This window comes from Artibeus jamaicensis, unplaced genomic scaffold (assembly GCF_021234435.1).
Source record: "Artibeus jamaicensis isolate MK-2021 breed Jamaican fruit bat unplaced genomic scaffold, CSHL_Jam_final contig_923, whole genome shotgun sequence".
Classification (NCBI taxonomy): Eukaryota; Metazoa; Chordata; class Mammalia; order Chiroptera; family Phyllostomidae; genus Artibeus; species Artibeus jamaicensis.
Window position 1 is genome coordinate 3513983 of NW_026522014.1, and position 24476 is coordinate 3538458.

The following is a 24476-nucleotide window of genomic DNA, read 5'->3' on the forward strand; positions in this document are numbered from 1 at the left end:
AGGCAGAAACACAACAACCTATCACAGTGATTAAAAATGCCAGGTGGGTGCATGCACACACTCTCTCTCTCTCTCTCTCTCTCTCTCAGCACTTAGATACTTTGAAGATTCACCAAAAACAAGATGAAGAAAGAAAACAACCATGAGAAGATAGTGCCCTTTAGTCAATAATATGCTCCAAATTACAGAAAAATATAAGAAAACAAGATGATAGGTATAGGCTGTAGTGTTAACTAAAAAGGAGATCAAAGCCTTCTTGACTCAAGCAAAATGCCTGTTTTCAAAAACCTGACTTAGAAAAATAATTTTAAAAATAGCTTGAACAACCTAAAATGCCTCAAGGGAAATTCTTTGGCTCTTCTCATACCTGCACAGGCGTACACTGTTCCTGTGTTTGCAAATGCTGCCTAGGACTAAAATGAAGCACGCTAACAGATCTCCTCGTTAAATATCTATATAACTATCAAGTAAATCTCCCTAATATCATCTACTCAGGCTTCCTTATTTCTCCCCAAAGGGAAAATAAGTAAAATGTGGATTTTTAAGATACCCAAAAAGGATTTCTACTTTGCCAGAAGTTGCTTTCCTTCTACTAGCTCCTTGCCTGAAATAATTAAGAATCAGAGAAAAGACACCTTAGGAGAGATGGAAGTCTATGAGGTCAAAGAAGAAGTTTTAGCATTTCCACTGTAAAAAAACACTTTAAATTTTTTCCCCTTTAAAAAATAAAAGCCACGTGATTAGATGTAGTGGGGATTCATTTATTTTTTTGCTCTTTATATAACATGTTTATAACAAAGTTTGTTCCTTCCTTAATCTCCTGAATGCTTACATCAATATATTGAACAGTCTTGCTGAAACATGTTAGCATTTAATTAAAACAAGTAATCAAAATTATGGGGGGAAATTCTGATAAATGTTACTTTGTAATGAAAATCTGATGAACAACTTCATTATACTTGCCTCAAATCTTTGAAAAGTTGTCAAACGAAAATCTCCTTAAATTCCCGAAAGCAGTAATAGAGAGGATAACATTTGAATGAAAAATATCCAGTACATTTCTATATGTGCCTAAAGTTTTAAAGAGATGTACTTAATAGCTTCCCTGCCACAATACCACTATTCATACTCAGAATTCCACATCCAACTTACATTTTTAAAACTTCTCTTGCTTTTCCAAAAGAGCTAAAAAGGCATTGCTGGTTGCCTGGCAATTAGAATTAAGAATCAACCACTAATTAGAAGACAATCATGAATAAGTTATCTACTCGGTGCTGAGATGAATGAAATAATTGGCTGTGGAAATTTTTTAGGGACACTTGAAAGAAATAAACTTAAAGAAAGCAAGTCTTAGGGAAGTAGAATAGTCCAGGGAGAATTGCCCACCATCTTGTTGTCCTTGGTTGTGTTCTAACAGCTTTTAAAAGTGGCATTAGAACAGGCCAACCATTTCTCATTTATCCCCCTGAAGCCTCAGTGATTCGTCACAATAGTTTCCTTTTGTAAGAGTCAGTTTCAAGCTGCTCACTTACTGAGACAAATCCTGGATGCATCTAAGCTAAGAATCTTTCATACCAAGGGAAAGAATAGGCAGCTCCACTGAGAAAAGGGGATTTCATTCAGTCTTCCTTAATTAGACAAGACCTCCATGGGTGTTACTGCCCTAAGATCATTGACCCTGTGGTTATCACTTTGATGCCAATCTGTGCAATGATCTATTATTCTCACGTTCTAACTCTAAGGAAAGACGATTGTTTTTGCCTTACCCGGCAAAGCTCAAGCCAATAAATGATACAGCACTATAATCGTCTTTTAATCTATTAACTTCATTCATAAATATCAACTTACGAGTACATCAGTTTATTTAGTACTCACCTGTAGTCTGCTGTTGGGGAATCTGAGTCTGGTGTGGCAAGTTCCTACAAATGATTAACATTTTCTTTTAGTAAAGCTGTGTTTGCTTACAGACATGTAATCAAAGAGCAGACATATTAGAATGAAAAACTTTATGGCTAGAAAGGACCCCCTAAATCATCTAACATAGCAAACCACCACCCTGAGTATATGGATGAAGAAACCGAGGTCTGAGGAAGATAAATAAGAACAACATTGGTAACATTCATAGAGTTGGTACTACATGCTACATTCTATCTCACAACAAACCCAAGGACATAGGTATCACTTCCCCCAGTTTACAGATGAAAAAACAGGCTTAGAGGTCCAAGACTACATAATTAGAAAGTAGCTGATAAAGAGATGAACACAGGGTTCCAGGGCTTGTGTCTGTAACCTGCACACTTTCAGATCCAGGTCGAGAACACATTTACACATGCACACACTCTCACAGAACAACAGTATAACCACCTTCATTCACTATGTCCAATCCACGCCCCTTAGTCCCCATCCTAGGACATGACAGCTACCATCCACCCAACTGCGCCAGTCAAAATACACAAGTCATCACCAGCCCTTCCCTCCCCTTCACTCCTCACATCTAATCACCGGGGTACTCTTGATGTTTCTCAATTTTTCCCAATCTGGCCCCTTCTTTCCCATCTCCATGGCAAGCCTAGTTAAAACCAGCCTCTTTTCTCACTTGGATCTTTGCAACTGACCTGAATTGCTTCCTTATTCCCACTCTTGCCCCCTTATGGTTCACTGTGCACATCGCTGTCAACTAATCTTCTAGATACAACTCTGATTATGTCGTTCAGGTAACACACATTTCATTTTTTTCTGATACCCACCTGCCAACCAAGTTCCCAGGTTTTGGGGCGCCCCCAGAAGGCCACCAATGTGTCCGGCCCGTATGTGGAGGCCTCCCTGACTGCAGACACAGAGCAAGCCCCCCCACCAGCTCCCCTTGTCCCTGCAAATTCAACTCCAACTTTGTTACAGTGAACAAATATTACTCTTAGAATTTAAAAATAACCCACAGGGATGTGAACTAAATTTTAACTTATTATTTTTAATTAAAAAAGAACCTCTCCAATACCACCTCTTCCATGCCTCCTCACTCTTGAAGCACCACCTCAGCAGGTCACCGCCGCTCAGCACACTTCCCTCCCGTGGCCGTCTCGTGGCCCCAGAGGCCTCCACGGGCACAGTCACCCCATTTCACTGAGGATCCCCAGCAATACGCAGGCAATAAATACTGTTTGAACGAATACATGCAACAGTGTGGATACTTACAGAGATTCACAGGATGCCCATGTGTTTAGTAACACATGACATTTAGTTTCAAATTTGATATTCAAGTTAGTTTACAAAAATGTACAATATAGATTTGTCTGGGAGAAATTCTAGGAGTTAGTCCCTTGCTACGGAGTAGGGTTTGATCCAAGCCAGGGATTTTCAAAGTTTTTTTGTTTCTCTTCAGCAACAGAATTCCTTTTAATTGAAATCCTAAGCAGAACACCATGTACAAAAGAGATAAATGTGAGGTTGCCCCCGTTGAGACAAGGGAGCTGGCAATCCTTCCTGCTTTGTTTTCTGGGCCCTGCCAGCTGGCCCCTAGGGCGTTTCTAAGAAATCTCCAAGAAGTGGGGTTAGAAAACCATTGATCTAAAATTATTTCACCCAGGCAAATATTAGGTTTCAAACACAACAATCCAAAGTGGAAAACAGCACATGTTAGTTAAATACTGTTTCAACTCTTAAATTAATCTATAGGAATGTTAATGACTCTGAGTGATTTTTTTAAAAAAAACATTTCAGTCCCATTTTAACATGCTGTTAATAAGGAAATAAAATCAATTCTAATTCAATTTAAGGAAGTTAATAATTCATGTCGATAATTACATTCCTTTTTACTATTACCTATCGGCCCTATTTATCCTTGTGTGGTCTCAGGAAAGGTTTTTTTTTTTTTTCCTTTTGGTTTGTTTATTCTTTCCATTTCACACTAAGTATTTATAATGGTTTTCATGATGAAAGTAAAGAAGATTAATTTATAAACCACAAAAAGAAATAAGTTCTAGATTTAAAGGTGGGAAAACAGACATCTTTACTACAAAAGTAAAAATGCTATTTCACGGGCCTTTGGGGGCCAGGGGTTGCGGGGTGGGGAGGGCAGCAGAAATTTGAGTTTTAACTTCTCGGGTAAAACAAATTTGCGTCTTTTCTACCTAAGAAACTCATGCAGCACCTCCCACCACCCACACATACCATTCCTCATTTCCTATCAGCTCCTGCTCTTTCTAGTCCATTCAAGGATTAAATCAATGTATTCTGACAAAATAAAAATAACAAAGAGGACAAAGAATACCCTTTGAAAGCCACAGGTGAAGGGTACCAAAATTCAAAATTGGTATCTAAATGAAGTTCTTGGAACCGCTCCTCTCGTTGGTCAGTGAGCATGATTTGCGAGACACTGATCATCTATCACCGATCATTTCTTCTCCAGTCTCCATTTCTTCACCTCCTCTGTTACACTGCTAAACTTTCCACACAGCAATGGGGACGTGGCTAGGTTTGAAGAGAAATGGTTGGTTGAGAAAGTACACAAGCTAGCAAGAAACATGGAGATGATGTATGAGAAAGCTACTGTGTGTACGACAATGGTTTGGGGATTTAGAAGCATCTGCAGTGCGTGTCCCAAATGGTTATGTCTGAAAAACGTACATGCACTCCTTGCAAGTTCAGCTCCACCTGAAAGTGCTTATGAGGGCAAAACAGTGCTCAACAAAAAATATGTGCAGATTCAACTTCCCCAGGGTCTCCAAGGCATGTGCACAGAGCTCTGTCTTTGTGGTTGCCCAAACTTGTTGACTCCATGTGAGCCTGTGAGTGTGAAAAGTGTTACTGTATCTATGATAGGCATATTCGAAGTGGGTATTCCATTTAAGAGTCAAAGACAGGTACCCCATAAAAGCACTGCTTCGGGACATTGGGAAAACGCTTATGAAAAACTCTGGCTCTAGTTAAGAGGCAGAGAACTCAGTAAGAAAATGGAACCATTTCCATCTTTAGTGAAAGCAGGCTGCTTAAAGGCAATTATACAGGATAGTGGGGGTTGACTTCAAAGAGAATTCCAATTATCCTTCAAAGAAAGGACCTTTATAAAGTCATCAAACTATTTAGAATAATTAAGTTATTAACAAACTAACTGAACAATTATGATGTATAAACTGCACTGCATAGAAAAAAGACTTAAGAAAACTGTAATTTTCTAAATTATTAGCATTAATTATTTTCTAATTTTAGTGTCATTAGTTACATACATTTAAATAGAAAATTATGTAAATGAGCTATTGCACAAACTTTATTAAGAAGGCAAAGGTAATAACTTACAAATTAATAAATAAATGATTTGGGGGGAGTATGCAATTACTTATTATTTGCACAACCGTTTTAAGGTAATTTGATATTCTTGGATCTCCTGTAGGGTAATTCTATGAGTAAGGTTGATGATTATCCATCCACCCATTATATTCCTACTTGCTTGAAGACTCAAAAGCAAAGAAAGGTTAAATGATTTGTATAAATCTATATAAACTGTGCCAGAGTTGAAAATAAATGACAGTTTAGTTATGTGGAACACAAAACTACAAAACACTTCTCTTTTGAATTAGCATGGAGTCACTTAACAATAAGACACAGGAATATATTTTTGAAGTTTCCCAATTATTTCGGTCAAACTCACATTGTCCAAACCTTGCTGATTTGAACGCTGTAACTTTTAGTGTTTAACTAAGGGACACACCATTGTGTGGATTAAAGAAGGAGGATACCAACTGGATCTGCATAATTTTAACTTCAAAACCTACCCTAACTTTAATTAAAATCAATGCATAAAGGAGAAAGGAGACATTCATTTATTTCTTTTAATTTTCGCCCTGCTTTAAAGCAAGCCAAAAGCAAACCTACCACAGCTTTAAAATGATACCATACAAACCTATAGAAAGAAAACCCATCAAAGAAATACTGCCCTCAGTGCTTTCACTGTACACTTACTGAATTTTTTTAAAAAAGTTAATGGCTCCAAAATATCCTTAGGTGGTTAACACTTCTTGTCAACAGGAAAGCATTATCTTGGTCCCCTGAAATACTCTCTTCAACTGATATTAACTTTTATTGAGATCTAATTTTTTACTCATGGAATTTTATCATAAAGTTAGTTCTTATTATTACCAAAGGGAATAATGGAAAAACACTTCAGATAAAAGCTAAAATGATTAGTTACCAAATATATTTAATTAGAAGACTTAATTCTACTTTCATACTTGTTAATTTGCAAAAGATTAAGCCCACCCTACCTCCTGTTATGAAGGAGACCCAATTACCCTGGATTAGGTATTATGTTTTGTATAATGAATAAGGAAAATTTTTGTATAGCCAATTAAAATCTTTCTAGAAAGTGTTTAGGCCCTTGCCTCCATTATGCATTACATTCAATCCTGGATGAAAATGTCTCCCACTCAGGAAAAGCTTATAGATTTGTATGTTGGTATAAGAAAAAAATAATGGGAAGGCAGATCTACCCCCTAAAATACCACGTGTCCTGGCTGGTGTGGTTCAGTGAGTTGAGCGTCAGCCTGTGAACTGAAGTCACCAGTTCAATTCCCAGCCAGGGCACATGCCTGGGTTTTGGGCCAGGTGCCCAGTTTGGGGAGTGCAAAATGTAAGAGGCAACTGATAGATGTTTCTCTTGCACACTGATGTTTCTTTCCCTCTCTCTCTCCCTCCCTTTCCATCTCTCTGAGATATTTTTTAAAAGAATAAGTTATTTTTTAGAAAACTGAATAGCTGGCACCCTCCAGTCAATGCCTGCCATAAAATTGTCAAATGAATACAATTTCCCAGTGGTTTTGAGATTTCCAAGGTTTAGCGTTTCTCTGTCCCACTCAGGCACTGCTTTCTAATCGGCACCCACCTCTCACCACTCTACACCATTCTCCTCGGGCGGTTTAAGGAGGTGTGAAGTTTAGAGGCTGATAAGCACAAACCCACGAACAGCCCCAACACTCTAGGTAATGGGCTGGACTGCCCCTTTCACACTGTCCTGTGCCCCTCAGGGGTAATTAGGAAAAGTGTGAATAACATCCCATCCCCACCTCCGGCCAGGGCAGAAATACCAGAAATAGCAATCTGGTTTACAAACGCCCAAATCTGCATCCTTTCAGGGTTTCAGTCAGGACGTCTCCATTTTTTTCCTGCTCCATCATAATACCTATCCCTCAGATTCTTAATCCCCAGAAGGAGGGCCCCGAGATCTATACTAACCAGTAAGAGGTCCACAGGTGAGTGTGACCTTCAACTTGGCTTGGGACAACCAAGCCAGACCTGGTTGGTCTTTTCGGACCTAAATTTCTATGACTTAGAATTTGACTTTCTTACTTTAAATCATTACCAAGTTTTATCTTTAAGGTGCATTGGGCAAACCTGTAATCTATTTTCGATGTTGAATCTCCGGTTAAAACCATAACCCTAATCACAACAGTAATTTTTGGGGGGCAAAGCAACATTTGCTTTTTTAAGAATTACTTTATAATGTGATTTCCAGCAATGAATTGTAACAAGTTAGGGACTGTTTAGGGGAAAGAATACTTTTGACTCTTCATGGTAACATCTATTCGCTGAACTACAAAGATCACTAGCACACCCAGGGATCGGGACATTCTACAAACTCTGCGGCTAGTGCTCCTCAAGATTCTGACGGCCAGTGGAAACAAAGAAGGTGTAAGACCCTGTGCAGACCAGAGAATACTAAGACATGCCAATTACTGTGTCCCAGACAGATTCCTGGGACAGCAAAAGGACAACGGGGGAAAAACCAGGGAACGCTGGAGAAAAAAGTCTGAAACCTGACTGATAACAAAGCACCAGGTTTGGTTTCTTATTGTAACAAATATAATAAAACACTGGAACTCTCTGTATTGTTTTTGCAACTTGTCTGTACCTCAAAGATCCTTCCAAAATAGTAAAGTTTATTAAAGAATAACTATATTAGCAAAGATGAAATTCAATGTACTTTACAGCTCTCTCCCCGGTGACAGTTTAACAGGCTGTTTGCACTGTCCCTGTCACCTGAGCAGCAGAGGGTCACTGCGCAAATGAAACCCCTCCTTTCTGAACATACGTCCCATCACCAGTGTCTCTGCGCTATTTAGTCACCTGGCCTGCAGCCTCAATCAGAGAACCTGCTGACCCTCTGAGGTCAATGACCACGCATTTATCCCTGACTCCACCAAGATGGGTAAATAATCTAGTCTGTTTTGACCCAGTTTAGCTTCCTCCCTTATCTGTGGCTCACTTTTATCATCTGCAAACAATGAAACATTTGTTATTTCTAATTTACGGTGCCAACCTGGAGTCCCCCCATGAAGTGTTTTACCAAAAAACAAAACAAAACACCAAACACCGCCCCCGCCCCACCACAAAACAAACCCTAAGCCCCCCAAACAATAAAACACTTGTGTAATTGAGAAGTAACTGTGACGGCCCCTCATTACATAACTGTTATAAATTCTCTGTACCTATCACTGTTATGTGGAGGTTCTCTATGCCTCATGGATTAACTTGTTTAAAAGACCCAAATATGCTTTTATGCAGCTTTGAATGTTCATGTTCTTGAGTCTTAGAAACCAACATAAACTTTTAGCCATGTCCTTATTCTTGAATATTTCTGGTGTCAACTTTGAAGAATACACACAAAATCCAGTAGTTAGCCAAATTATTTATGAGTGACAAATTCAGGACAGGGAGTCTGAATAGGTGAAGATGAGATACATGCCCTTTTAGGAAGGGTATTAACAGCACCAAGGCAGCACTATCCAAGCACATACCCAATTATCAAGTACTGTGATTCCTCATCAAATATCTCATTTTGAAGTTAGGAATTCAGTTCAATCCAAATGACCAAAATATTTATATATTTGTGTGTATTTGGTCCTGAAATAGAACTTTAAGGACTGCTTTTAAGGTAAGGAGTGAAAGCTGAATTTGCATAAAGGACAGCTGTGAGGAACCTGGGACAATAAATCTCCTATTATCTGGTGTGGCTAGAAAATGAGGTTAATCACATATTCTACCTTCTAGGGAGTTACCATAGAGACTGTGCACATTCTCTCTATTTCCGAGAAGAAAGATAATATACACTCAATGGCGAAACTACACTGAATGTAATTTAATTTTCCCCTGATGAGTCAGACGTACTTGATGGTCTAGCAATGCCTCAGAATAACCATTGTGAGCATCATCAATTATCTATGTACCCTATTTGTATAGAAGTACTAGTTAATGGAGTTTTTCCATTAGCAGAAATCTGAATTATATGAAGGTTTCCTGGACTTAAAAATTTCCATCAAATAACCTATTGCATTTACAAATAGAGAGATGTGACCAACATAATGACAGTCCTCTCGGGGTTACGGGAGGACCTGGAAGACGCATGTGGTTGCAAACGAGGCAGAAAATTTTATTCTAAGTTTTACTTATATTGCAAAATCCTCCCTATGAGAAATCAAAATAATTTTTAAGGAGTTATTCTTATGTTCAACATATATGGTTTGCAAGGACAGCTAAAAAATGGTACTTCCCCCTCCCTTACACTTTAAAAGCAATAGAGTTTTACTGATTTACAAACATATTATTCAAGTTCCCCTACTCATAACGAATAATTCTCTATTCTAAAATTGGTATTATTGTTATATTGTTAATAGAAGCATTTCCCCAAATGTCTTCTTTAAAGTTCCACCTTCTGACCTTTTTCCCATGGGCTCACGAAGCAAAGCCACACATCGAAGGCTTTGAGAACCCTGCTGATTAAAAAAAAACCTAAAGACAAACCCATCTCAAGTGTATCTGACCATTTTATTTTTGAGAATATATATCAACACTTGAAGAACATTGATCAACATTTCACTAGCACTTTTGAGTAAGTAATATGAGAAATAATATAAAGAATTCTTTAACTCTTTTCATTTTGTAAAATGACAAAGCTGTTCATACTTTTCCTCTAAAAATGGCAGGACAGACTGTTAAATTGTGAACTCTTACAATATTATTGAGATTTTACTAATCCTCCTCCTCAGTATTGAACCTGCTAAAGTGGGTTTTATGATGTCTCACTAATCATCGCCCCCTCCATTCAGTACAACTCAACTTTTTACGATTCTAATATTTACTTCCTTGATAGAATATTAATATTTCCAACACTCAAGTTTTAAATCACACACTTTTCCCCACTGTTAACAGGGCTTGAACCGATAAGTCACAAACAAGCACAGTAATCTTTTGTCACGCTTTAGGAGAAGCTCCTCTTTTCACCATGAACTTATCTCTGAGCAGACATATGGTAGTTCATTAGCTGTGTCAACTTCTTAAATATTAAGGTGGATCATTGTAGAAAAATAATACAAACACTCCCTGAAAGTAATTCTATTAATTTGGATCACACAGCAGGGGTGGGATCTACATGATCAATGTCCTTTTGGTGTTTTCTCTTCTCTACAAACAAACAGCAAAAAAAAAAAAAAAACAAAAACACACCAATAATGAAAAGCTCTGGTCTTTCTAAACAGGAACTGGACACATTCATGCATATTAATAATCACTGTTTCAAGTGGATACTTACTGCTGTGTCTGCATCAATGGCATATTAGTGCTCTCATAATTGTCTGCGTGGAGAGGAGGTATGATTTCCCCTGTTACAGGGTGAAACACAGGAAGCGTTGATAGGGGCCAAGCTATCTCTCTATTCTTGGACATGTCACGAAGTTCTTTGGTAGATTTCTGAATAGCACTATGATGGACCAGTTGGATGCTAGGTCAAAAAGAAATAAGACAACAAATATTTAAAATCATGTATTATCCCAGCGGGTCATCAATGTGAAAATTTTTTTGGAAAAAAAAATTTATTTTTAAAGTAGGAGGCCATTATTGCACTTGGGGCTTTCTACAAGTGATCTCAAAAAACAAAAAAAAAAAAATAGATACATTTCATATACTTTTAACATAGCAAAATTGAAAAGTAAAAACTAATTTTTAATTAGATGTCTTTCGTTAAACTAAGCTATAAAGCATTGTGTTAATATTACAGCCCTAAGTAACAAACTAGCATTCTACTTAATTTCTACGATTAAGATTAAACTACCAGAGCTTTTATATTGTTGCTTCTGATGGGGCATTTATAAATACTCACAGAAGTTTCATTTTATGGTAGGTTATTACTGTAGATTCAGGAAAACGTGTATGAAAGGTCTTTTCATCTGTTCTCTGGTTTATAGAAATGCAGATTGGGAAATCACATAATATAAATGGCAAGTTAATATTCTGAATCTGAAATATTTTAGGTTTAGTTTTTATCTGTATAGTCTTAGTTTTCAAACCCTCTTTTTATTTTTTAATGTCTACCCCTCCTAAATCTATTTAGAAAGCAGCTTTCACACTCATGAAATCAACTATGAGAGATGACCAATGAAAACAAAGCATGACGCACACGTGAGAAGCATGATGAGCAACCGAGAAGTGGAAAAAAAATGATAAAGAAAATAACAGGAAAGAAGACACTTACTCTGGTGTTTGCATGTTTCTCTTTTCCCTAGAAACAAAACAAAATTTATGAATTAAATCATAGCATTGATATTTGGAGTATTAAGACTATAAGCTCATGAAATCTTGCATGATGTGGAAATGCTGACACTGTCACTATTAAATGCCACCAGGCAGCATTTGCCACCAGGCTGATGACATTACTTGGATGAGTACACATACAGAGATGGAATACTGATGAGAAACATACAGAAAAATGGGGGGAAAAAAAGGAGATTAAGAATCAAGCTCTTGGAAATAAATTCTACGACATGATGACATCAGGCTACATGTAAAAATGGAAGAATTTGTTACTTGCTGCTTTATTCATTTTTTATCCTTGGCTTTGTTACTCTGACTTCCAAATAATCTCAGGAGATTGTTTTAATTGATATCCTGAACATACTAACTATTCATGAACTGAATACTCATTATTCAAATTATAGACTAATTTTCATTAATTTATTCCTAAGTTTATGGGTACGGGTATATATATTTAAACATTTAGATTGTCACCCTGTTTGACAGCAGAATAGTGTCAATAATTCTGACCATCACTCCTGATCAAACTAAGACTATTTAGTTCAAGTGCAGCGACCATGTCACCGATTCCAAAGTCTCTGCTTACTCATGGTGGCCTGTGTCACCAAAATGTCCGGCCTCAGTTGTTCTCGGGACTGTTTTTGCCAGCATGAATTGTCAGCTAGCCTTCATAATTTTTTAACAAAGTAACTATAACCCCTCATTTGATTTATTAGGCTCCGAACTATTTTAATTCATTTTTAAAGGAATAAAGTACTGTAGTTTGACTTGAACACAATTTCCGCTCCTTGATAAAGGGCTTTATGAATTAAATGAAACTTAGCTTTTGATGGAATCTTATATATTGTTATCTCAGTAGGGTCTATAATTTTTTATTAGTGTTTTAAAGTACTCACACGCCTTCCCGTCGGCAGCACATGATATAAGCAAGTATTAGAAAAAGGACCAATGCTACCGCCGAGGGCACAGCCAGTGTAATTAGGAAATCCGTGTAATAGTCTCTGCTTTTCAAAGAATCGGAAGGGGGTTTGTACTCTCCACCATCAGGTAAGATCCCCTCTCCACGAATCACTTCCTGATAGGTGGACACTTGCTTTGTTTTATCAACCTGATACAAAAGAAGACAGTTACAAATCAAATCAATGGCTGCAAACAGGATGAGATTCTAAGATCTAGACATATCAAAACATTCTCTGACAAATTTCTAAAAAGCAATCTCTTCCCATTACTTTATCACCTTGAACTTGCAATTTTGAGGGCAGCCAGGAAGAAGTAATGAGTAAAAGCAATAAATTGAAGGCTGTATGTTGGCCTGCTTTCAACGTTCTCTCACTGTACTCGTACATATATACACGTATGTATACACATGTGTGTGCAGTTGTCCTGCTTCTCTTCTCCAAAGCAGAAGTCCTTCACACTAGTGTGTAAATATCTTATTGCCTAATGACAAACCTTTAGTGCGGATGTTAACAAACCATAAACTTGCTGATAACCAGGTATGTGGGTGTGATTTCCAAAGTTAGCAAAACAAAAAAGAAAGAAATGAGAAGCAATTTCTCAATGATTACAACCTTGAACTTTCTGGCATCCAGTTGACGAAAACAGTTTTTTGAAACGGTAGTCTGAAGACCAAGTAACCCATCCAATGCTATCGTTTTACTCAATTCTATCCCAGAATCAAAAAATGCTTATTGGTACTATATTAATTTACCTCCACCGTACGTGAAGTGCTTTCACTGAGCTGCATTTAATTACGTCAAGGGTTTCTTTAAAACCATTACAAAAATGGCCATGTGAAATTTGTTATTACACCTGCCACCCCCCTCAAGAAAAAAAAGTTAGGAAGTATTTGTGACATTTCTCAGTATCCTCTCCCGAAAAACTCTACTTGAAGAATTTTGTTAACAACACAATGCTAGTAAAAGCTATTCTCTGCCCAAAAACTCATGGTTTGCCTCCTTCCAGAACAGGAATTAAATAACTGATGAACTTCCTTTTTAATACTGGACATTAGTAGTCTTGCTGTCAAACTTGGCTTTAGGCTTACTTTAAAAAACAACAACAACTTAGGTCCTGATTTTCCTTTTATATTTCATTTATCTCATTTATTCCTTGATTCTTTCACTTAAGCTTCCAAAAATTTTCTGTGGTAAAATGTAACATACACATAAAAACATGTAAAATAAACAAGAAGAATTTCCAACCTTTCTATTTACAAAGTCTTACCACAAAAATTAAAATCTTCAAAGCTTGTCATTTTTAAACCTTTCATAATCAGATGATATTCCTGTGAAACATGAACGTTTCACAGCACCAGCGCAAGGAACATGGAATTCATTCACTGTTAGGCCCACTGTCTCCGGATTCTGGTTAGAGGCATCTATTTAAATAAATGATGAACACAGCCGCCAAGTCTCTCAGACCCTCATACAATTACCACCATACTGAAATACTGAGCTCGGAAAATTCAACATTTATTTACAAGACACAAACCACGCCATCTTCGTGATTTTACTTGATTTAAGAGGGCAGAGAAAGAGCATTACTTTCCTAAGACAGCAGCGATAAAAAAAGAAGAGGCAAGGCCAAGGGCCACAGGTGCTAAGTGCTACAACGTGAGTAAGATGTTCTCCCCTGCTGGGTCCAGGAACGTTGCCTGCAGTTGGTTTGCTGAGACATGAGGTGACAGTTGTGTTTATGTGTCAATGACTTTGCTCAAATGTCAACTTTAAACTTAGATCTAATTCAGTCACCACCAATCATCAAGGGTTGACAGAAGTTAAATCTAAAGGTCACTGAAGAAATAAAACAACTTTTCCCATCTTCCAGAAAGCAGGATCAAAAAATAGGACATACATTATACATATCTCACACAGATATGAAACCGTGCCCATGTTTCCCTAAGTCTTTTATTAGCATGCTAATTTAAAAAGTTGTTTAGAAAGAAGTATTTGATATTTATGGAGCTGTGAGTAAGATTCTAACTTTCCACACTTGGAGTTGTTCTCTCTTCCCTTGAGCTTTCCCTACACGTTTTGAGTTTCTGGGACACTGAATCACAGCACAATATTGTTTTGCTTTCAGGTTTTTTATTGTACTCTGGTCTCTCCTTCCAGAGTGGGCTAGGGGAGGCATATCTGAGACTTTCTATGCATGTCACACTGACTCCATAATTTACCCTGATTTAGCAGCCACCTGGATGTCCAGGGTGAGCATTTGGACCACCTGCCAGGCTAATCCTGCCCAGCAACTAATCAAGGGTGGACTGAGAACAAAAGTGCAGATACTCTTTCCTAAATGGATACGCTGTCAATAAGCTTGCCAAATACTTAAAGTCAAGAGAAGTCCATTTCAGTGAACAAAGCAAAGCCAGGATTTGTTCCTAAAAGCAACTCAGGTTTTAAGTCAAATGTTATCTCCTACCACATCACTTCTAATTACATTTGCGAAAACAGAATATAATCAAAACTCACCAGTGAAATTTTGCACCAGTCAATGTAAAATTGAGTACGAAATTTTTTATCACACGTGATTACAGGCTCCATTTCTTGACTGCATCTCAATTGATTCTGTGGATTTTCAACTTCTCGCAAACAAGAAGAAAATGGGACATCGGCACCAACCATGACATAAACGCTGCAAAATTGTGAAACTCTCAGGTTATCCTTTAAAGGAATTGAAAACACTGAAAAACAATCCACCCTGAAAGCAGGATTCATCCTTTTGAATCAGGGGATTATCTGGAATCTCCCCTAAGGTAGAGGCTGGGTTTTAAAGGCAATGATTCATGGAAGGGGCTTCCTTTTATCCTTTCCATTATTCAGCCAATATTTACCGAGAGCTTCGGTAGACCATACACTTTCTCAATTCTATGTTAACTTCTAAAAATTGTTTTTATCCTACTTATTTTAATTCAAAGCAAGTATGTATCCTATTCTGATGACTATATTGGGTACATTACTTCCCTTTAAAAATTATTCTTAAATTGTTTAGAAAATAACACCATCACTAAGATAGTAAATAGTTATTAGTAAGAAACCTTCCCTTGAATTCATTTTAATAAGAGTGTGAAATTACCCCCCTTTAAGGGAGGTATGGAGCTTTAAGGAGACTTCGCTATTCTGACCAAGAGTTCATCTATCAGCTTTTCTACCCCACAGACCCCTACTGTTTGATCTCCCAGTACACGGTCTCTCAAACTTTTATCTGAGGCTAATAGAAGATAAAAACTATTGTTTGCTAAACACAAACTAAGCAAATAAAATTTATTTTCCTTGTGTGCATGTTAGCAACTAGGAGAAATAATTCCACCTGAATGACCAATAGGTGATTCACAATAAAAGAGAAGTTGATAATAGCTTTTATACTTTGTTATTTTCATTTAATCTTTATTGTCTTTTTTCCATGTAAATAACCTTAGAAAAGCTTGAGATGATTATGAGCTACAAACAGGTAGTTACAGAATAACCAGAGGGATGGATGTGAAGTACAGCATAGGAAATGGTGTACCAAAGGATATCCGCACATGACCCACGGACCTGAACAATGGTGTGGGGATTGCCTGAGGCAGTGGGGGGTGCTGAGTGAAGTGAAGCAAAGGGGAAAAATTGGGACAGCTGAAATAGCATAATCAGTAAAATATAATGTTAAAAAAGGAAAGGAAATATGTCTTTCAAAAGAATAAAGACAAGTAGGGAATTACTCTAAATTAAATATTATTTCTTTTGCTAATGACAATGCTATACAGCTACTTATGAAGTGAAATAAACCCATTATAATTCAGCTGTCTTCCTTGCAGAAATTGACAAACTGATCCTAAAATTTGTGTGGAAATTCAAGGGACCCCAAGTAGCCAGAAAAAAAAATCTTAAAAAAGTCAGAAGACTCACAATTAACAATTTCAAAGCTTACTACAAAGCAATAGTAATCAAAATACATAGTAATGGCAGAAAGATAGACAGGAAAATCAATGCAATAGAGTTAAAAGTTCAGAAATCAACTCTTATATTTAATAAACTGATTTTTGTCACAGGTGCCAAGACAAGTTAATGGGGGAAAGAGTAATCTCTACAACATACAGTGCTGGGACAACTGGATTTCCACATACAAAACAAATGAAATTGACCCCTACCTCATACTATATTAAAAACAACTCAAAATAGATCAAAGACTTAAGTGCAAGAGCTAAAACTATTAAACTCTGAGAAGAAAACTGGCATAAATTTTCATGACCTGGGATTAGACAATGGCCTCTCAGATATCATACCAGAAGTTCCAGCAATAATTGAAAAAATAAGATAAATTGGATTTATCAAAATTAAAAACTTTGTGCTTCAAAAGGACACGTTTCAAGAAAATGAAAATGAAACCCACAAAATGGGAGAAAGTATTTGCAAATCTAATAGGGGACTTGTATTCCCAATACACAAAGGGCACTTACAATTCAATAACAAAAGACAAATAATCCAAATTAACATGGCGAAGGATCTGAACAGACATTTCTCCAAAGAAGACATATAAATATCCAATAAGAGCACAAAAAGGTGCTGAACATCATTAGCCATTAGCAAAAGAGAGATTAAAACCACAGCGAGATACCACTCCCCACCCATTATAATAAAAAGACAGATAATGGAAAGTACTGGTGAGGATGTGAAGAAATTGGAACTCTCCTACTCTGCTGGTGGGAATGTAAAATAGTACAACTGGTTTGGAAAACAGCCTGGCAATTCCTCAAGAGGTTAAACACAGAGTTACCATGTGACCTGCAGTTCCACTCCTAAGTGAAATGAAAATATGTCCATACAAAAATTTGTTCATGAATGTTTATAGAAACATTGTCCCTAATATTCAAAAAGTGAAAATCCAAATGCTTATCAACTGAATGGACAAAAGGTGGAATATTTCCACAATAGAATATTAGACATAAAAAAGAATGAATGGATTAACTTTGCAAATACTATGCTAAGTGAAAGAAGACCACATACTCTATGATTCCATTTTTATGAAATATCCAAGAACAGGCAAAATTATAGGGATGGCAAATAAATAGTGGCTGCCTGGGGCTGCAAGGGTGTTGGTGCTAAGTAACTGTTAATAGAAGGGGGTGCTGGAATTATGAGAATAATGGATTGTGATCATGATTATACAACTTTGAGAATAAACTCAAATCCATTGAGTTATATACTTTAGATATATGATTTGTATGGCATGTGAATTATATATCAAGAAAACTGTTATCTTTAAAAATTAAATATAAGCACAAGCACAAAAATTCAAAGCTATGTCAATGTAAGTATGAAGCCACACCCTGAGTTGAACACTGTGCCCCAGAGTACAATTACACAAACTCATCTGGTTGCTCTTATGTGAAATGTATATTTGGACTTAAAAGTCATTTAAAAGAACAGTTTAACAGTGCCTTTGGGAGATTAACAGTATACAAAAGACTGAAAATAAGATCAATAAAAAACTCAGAACTAAAGTGGATGTGAGAAAACATTGACTAAGTATGGAGATGACCAGTGAATCTAAACACGTTCCATTGAAAACAAGTTACTTTTAAGCTCCATTAACTGCCTAGCAAAAACCATATTTTCCCTTGATAATTGTGAAATATATTTGAAATACAGAAGTAAAATATTTTTGCCACACTCCTCTTGCTTTAACATAACATTGATTTACATTTATAATTAATAATTTAAAAACTAACTCACTTCAAGATAACATAAGTGGGCATAAGCATATGAGTTTTTGGTGCTTTGAAAAGTTAATTTTTTCCTCAAATTGAAAAGTAACATACAACATTATGTAACACCCGAAATAAAACAAAATTAGTTAATTTTACCGAGGTATCTATTTTCGCTTTCCAATGTTTCCCAAATGCATATATATTAGCCTAATTGCAATCATCTCTAAAATATAACTTTGTATCCTTTTTCACTTAATGCATCAGCAACATTTTCCATATTGTACAGTCTTAGTAATTATAGTGTTATGGAGATATAATTTTTTAAGTGCACAAGATTTACTCAGCAATTATTTCAGAGCTGGACATGTAAGTTGCTTCCAATTTTTTGATGTTATAAATAATACTGCAAACACTATGTCTGTGCATATTCTTTACCGTTACTATCTTAGATGAGATGCCTAGAAGTGGAAACATTTTTATGACAGTGGACTCACTCTGCCAAGTTACTTTCATCTCGACTTGGATGATCCATAAGCTTCACAAACTTAATATGTTCCGAACTGAGCTCATCATCGCCCCACCCCACCTCCACCTGTTCCTCCTTCTATCTTCTTCTCTCTTGGTGACTGGCATGGCCAGATGCTCCAGCACCAGCACCATCATCTTTGAGTCCTTCTTCCCACATATTCAATCCGTCATCCGTCTCTGACACTGACCCTGGAAGAACTCTCATACACATCCGTCCACTTTGCTCCATCCCACGGCCACAAGCCTGGGTCTAGTCACCATCACTTCCCACAGGGAGTGAAAGGACAGTCCCCCAATAATTCTCCTTGTACCTAGTCTTTTTCACTGCCCTCAGGGAGCCTATTTGCCAAATAAATTAATGAATGAAAAGCATTATACCTATTTAAAAACACAAGCAATTGTATATTTGAAAGCTGCTAAGAGAGTAAGTCTTTAAAACTCTTATTACAAAAAAAATGTGTGGCTATGTGTGGTGATGGATGTTAACTTATTGTGGTGATCATTTTGTAATATATATGTAAAGTCATTATATTGTACACCTTAAACTTACACAGCATGTTAATTACATCTCAAAATAACTGGGAAAACAAGTTAAATAAAATGCAAACAGACTACAAATGTTATCAAGAAAAGCAGATTTTGGAATTCCCTTGTAGGTAAAAAAAATGTATATATAGATTCTTTTGTAGAGCCAATAAGTTTCAACATGTTGGCCTCTTCAAAAACAATTTTGCACGAGGCCATGTAACAAAAACTATGCTATACATGCTAAAATTACATTTTCACAATTTCTTGTTTTCCTTTCAGCTGGCTTTTTGATAGGCAGAAGTTAGAATTTTTTGTGAGGGTGATCCTTATCTTTTATAATTTTCGCTACATGTTCTCAAACTTTCCAGTGTGTGTGAACAGATGACAGGGGAGTGTATTACCAAGGACAAGGCTCTCGGCAACCCTATCAGAACACGGTGCCTCGGAATCCTAGGAACTGGTAAGCACTAGACAGAACTTGTCCCTTGAAAGGGATTTTTTCCTTCCAATCTGAACAACTCAGTTTCCCTTGAGGGAAAATACATTTACTGAGGCCTTTACAATAAAATGTGAAGAATGAGACTCAGATAAAACATTCAAGTTAAAACTCTGCCTTTTTCAGCAACAGGCAGATGGACCCCGTGATTAAATTTTTTTACCCAACTGGCTAAGTACTGAATGTATTTTATTCTTTAGCTGGTGCATATAGGGGATAAAAGGCACTTCAGAGAAGAGCGCATCTACATACATTACACATGCCTGGGCAATCGGAAGCTCTCAAACGCACCAGGCGTCCGTCCTCACCCCACCCCTTTGTTTCGTGCCTACCTGCAATCACTCAGTCCATCCATAAAAAAATAAGATAAAATATAAAGACTAAAACTAAATATAGGACCTAATACAGAATAAAACCAAAATAAAGGAGACTTCTAGATTCTAGTCCTCCTGCTTGCTTACTCCTCTCCACCGGAGAAGGAGTGAATTCTCAGAAAGGGGTCAGGTACACAGGCTCGGACCTCTCTGGCTTTGGGGGGGGTTCCTGCTTGCAGAAAGGTCTTGAGACCTTTGGCTTTGCTCTATTTTGCCGTGTGGTGGGCTTAGTAGGCCCACGTGCTAAAATGAAAACTTTAATACAAGCCGTGTTCTGCAAAGGTGCCTAATGCATCCAGATAAAAGCCAAACTCCCTTCCCTGGTGCACAAGGCCTTTGGGGCCTGGGCTTCGCCTCCTCAGTAACCACCACTTCTGGATGCCTGCCCTCAGTCTCTCCACAAAGGAGGTTTCCAAATCCACTGTGCTTTCTCCTGCCTGAGGGCTCTTCCTTCTGCCTACAGTCTTCCTTCCTTGTTTTTTGAGCAGGCTAATGTGTATTCGTATTTCCAACTCAGGTCAGACTTCAACCCACCTCCTCTATGAACCTATTATAGGCATTTGCCTGCCCTAGGGGAGGAGTGCTCACCTGTGGCAGGTACCACACTGTTTGTGAAATGATCTGGTTTCTTCCGTGGACCCTAACAGACTGGGAACGTAGCCTGTACTTTTTAGATCACTGTACCCCAGAGGTTAAAACCTTATTCCCCCATAAAAATACTTAATAAATGAAGGGGCAAAAAACATGAATGTATGCAGAGAACTTAGAAAAATAGATATTAGGCATCTACTTGCATTGATTTCATTTATTTGTATACTTATAAAATGGATTTATATGGGTCTTCGATTTTTAGTTTATTAAACACTTTTTTTCAAAAATTCCTATCTCGTATCACCATTATTTCCTAAAGGAAAAGATAGTTGTAGCAAAAATCTCAGAGGCACATTACTTAAGAATAATGGACAATCTTGTAAATCACTGAACATGGGGACCACTCTGTGGAGCTCCGGGGTCTGGCCCAGCATCACGACCTTGAGTCAGGGCAGCATTTGGCAGCCACTGACTTACATTCTCTTCCTAAGTGGAACTTCTCACTGAGGCCTTGGCAGGGCAAAAAAAGCAGACAATTCAGTCAAGGGCGTACTTTTGTGAGACTCTGTAGAGAATACGTGGGGGTTCTCGGTTGCTGATTGAGGCTAGATCCACATGCTTTGGTAACCAGAGGAAAGAGTGGTTGGTTTGACAATCTCTTACAAAAAGTGAGTATATTCTTTAATCCTCACACCCCATCATTCCCTTCAGAGCCACCATTTACACCACATCATTCACCCTAGATTGGCAGCTAAGCCATGCCTGGAATGAAATATGAACCTGCTCCTCTTTCCAGCAGCTTAACCCAGGCTAAATGCATCCACAGAATCCTTGGCCTCTGGCTCCACATCAGGAGCAAAAGCGGCACCAAGGCCACACACTCAGAGACAGCACAGTGGCCCTGCCTGGGGTTACGGGTCTGGCAAATGAGAGAGAATCTTTCCAGGAGGCTTGGCCTTCCTTTGCAGGAGTTTACTCGCTCTGACATAAACCTTTATAGTTGTTTTCTGTTAGATTTAGGAGAAGTCTGAAAGCCCTCCATGAGCTCTGCAGAGATGAAAAACACACATCAAGAAGGGAGAGGAGCTGGGATACCGCTGAGTGGGTTCTTGATGATCGACACTTACGGTGCTTTGGCCTGTGGAAGGGCTACATGTTCACTCTGAGGGTCTGCTGTGGGAGATTCTCCACTCATCCACTGTTTCTTTCACTACATACAGCAATTATGGGAAAATCTGCAATTAGTGGATTAGGGCTGCCATAAGAAATAGGAAATCGTTTCATAGAGATTTTCTTTTTAAAAAATCAGACACTCAGGGTTATACTAAGTACAAAGAAGAACACATTTTTAGGTTCTTAATACTTCTGAAGTGTAGGAGTATATTTTATATAAAAGTTTAGAAAGAAAAGGGATGCAATGGTTTTTGCTATCTCCAAACTTATCTCTTGATCTTTTCAATGTTTCATTTTAAAAAGAGATATGTAGCCCATGTTATGTTAAAAAAAAGGTACAGAGGCAAGAAGCTTATTATGTGAATTAATAACTACGATATACACCATTAAAAAGAAAGAAAGCCATGAGAGATGAGTTAAACATTGGATTTATTTCTAAATTTAAGGCGATAAGGGGGTAAAAAAAATTGTTAGTGTGAAATTATGCAACAACTAAAAAAATATGCAAAACCATTCCCAGGGACAAGTTTTTGTTCTGGAATTATATTCAAGGGGGGTCTTATTTCATTAGTGCTTATATAGGGATATTGTAGTAATAGAGTTGGCTTTGGGTAGAATTTATAGAAATGCTATTTTGAAAGAGTTTTTGAATACTTTGCAAAGGTTATTATGGCTTAACATTAAACCAAAACTCATGGAAAGCATTTCAAGTTGGGACGGGATCTAAGACAACAGGGTCCAAATAAATGCCAAGGAACTGCCTGTCAAATATCCAATAGCACATGCCGCCTTCTGGCAGGTGTTGGGGGTCAGTCGGCTAATGACTGAATTCTCTAACAAGTACTTGAAGGACCAAAATTCTGTTCTTAATTTAGAGTCACATGCTCAGACTCAGGCTTAGACTGAAGGTTCAGAATCTCTAGGGGGAATCAGAGGTCGGGAGCCTATCTATATTTTCACTCACACGCTCACTGGCAATTCTCAGGCTAGACATAGCTGGGGAGCATGTTTTAGGTCAGAGTTTGGTTTAGAGGGTTATTTAGTCCACTGTAGTGTAGTCCTTTCCAGAAGCGTCTCTACGTGTGGGGTCTGCACGACCAACGAGAGAGAGGAAGCCCGGTGCTGCTTGTGGGAGCAGCACCATGGAAACCTCTACTGACGCCTGGTTTTCACGCTGCTCCCACCAACATCTTCGCTCAACGTCTTAATCATCGTCCCAGAACACGTTCCTTTAACAAATATTGGACAGATTCCCCATCTGGAGAAGGATTTCAGGGAGGTTACCTCTGGCCAATCTCTTTCCACAGTGCTTCCTTGATGATAGAGAATCATGTTGTAACTTGGAAGTAAAACATTTGAACCCCAGAATTATGTTTTCACATAAAACGCCACCCCACAAGCAAGTGATAAAGCCACTATTTTACTCAAAGCACTTCTGTGTGTGTGTGGCTGACTGCAGAATACATTATTGTAACATGAAAGGTGCAATTTAATTCTGAAATGTGTAAACTGGACTTCACAGCTCACTGCTTACCCCTTACCCTGCTTCTGCCTGTTCCCCTGTACTCCAGCCATGACTATTTCTGAGCTTTCCCCTTATTTCCGACAAAGTTCTCCTTAACCGCTGCCCTCAAGTTCAATTCATATTAATCCAGGTATTCTAGGTGATTCCAGATACCACTGAGTCAACACGTTACAGGAATGTGGATAACGGAGGAGCTGGAAAGGGATACGCCACAACACATACCCTATAACTCATTCTGCATCTCATGCTTATAGAATTGGGTATAAAAAGGAAGGGGGCAGATCTGCCTCAACCTAGAGATTAGGAATTAAAGATCAGGGTGTGACTGACATTGACATTCAAGCCTTTCACTTTGTCCAGGCATCAGGAGTATTTCTTAACCTCTCCAAGAGTGTGAGTCATACTCTGCACTTGTAAGGCTGGAGAAGAGACAAAGCTCTTTCGAAGACATTGTTTTACCTAATCGGTAGCACAAACTAAAGAGGGAGTAAAATCCCCCTTGGAGTGAACGAGGAAGCTGAGACACAGAGAAGTGCAGGGTTGTGCCCAGTGTCATCCAGCTCGTGAGTGACAAGGCCAGGCTTTCAGAATGGGTTTCAAATCCACTCCAGCCATCAGTCACAGACACATGGTGGAAAGAATGTTAAAGGCAAAGAAATAGTTTCCTAGAATAAAGTGACAGTAGTCTGCATGTCCTTCTACAGCTGATAAGTGGGGCATCAATTTCCTTTGAAATTCCGGACCCTAAATAATCAGTTTCTCTAGGGAAGGTACAAAGACTTAGCACTATAATTTATGATTGCTGATCCTAATCTACAGTTAGATTTCCCAGGACCTGGAACATCAGATATAAAGAACCATTAATATAACCTCTTTGTCAATATTGAAAATTGCTAGTATTTTCATATCTTTACAATACCCATTTCTTATTAAAAAGAAAAACGCAATAGGCCATCTTCCACTACAATAAGTTTGATAAGATCATCATATTTAAAA

The 24476-nt window shown here is 37.8% G+C and overlaps 1 protein-coding gene across 4 annotated transcripts in view; it reads right to left on the minus strand.

Annotated features, from left to right (window-relative positions):
• The window catches only part of SGCE (sarcoglycan epsilon), a 69375-nt gene that overhangs the window by 1296 nt on the left and 43603 nt on the right, over positions 1-24476 (minus strand). For 2 of the 4 annotated variants that reach the window (XM_037142780.2, XM_037142781.2), the window contains 5 exons: positions 15048-15210; positions 12471-12682; positions 11516-11542; positions 10577-10765; positions 1876-1919 (listed from right to left, as the gene is read on the minus strand). In XM_037142780.2, the coding sequence (XP_036998675.2) occupies positions 1876-1919; positions 10577-10765; positions 11516-11542; positions 12471-12682; positions 15048-15210 (635 nt within the window). The remainder of the gene's footprint in view (positions 1-1875; positions 1920-10576; positions 10766-11515; positions 11543-12470; positions 12683-15047; positions 15211-24476) is intronic. The other 2 variants (XM_053655093.1, XM_053655092.1) reach the window with 1 other exon arrangement.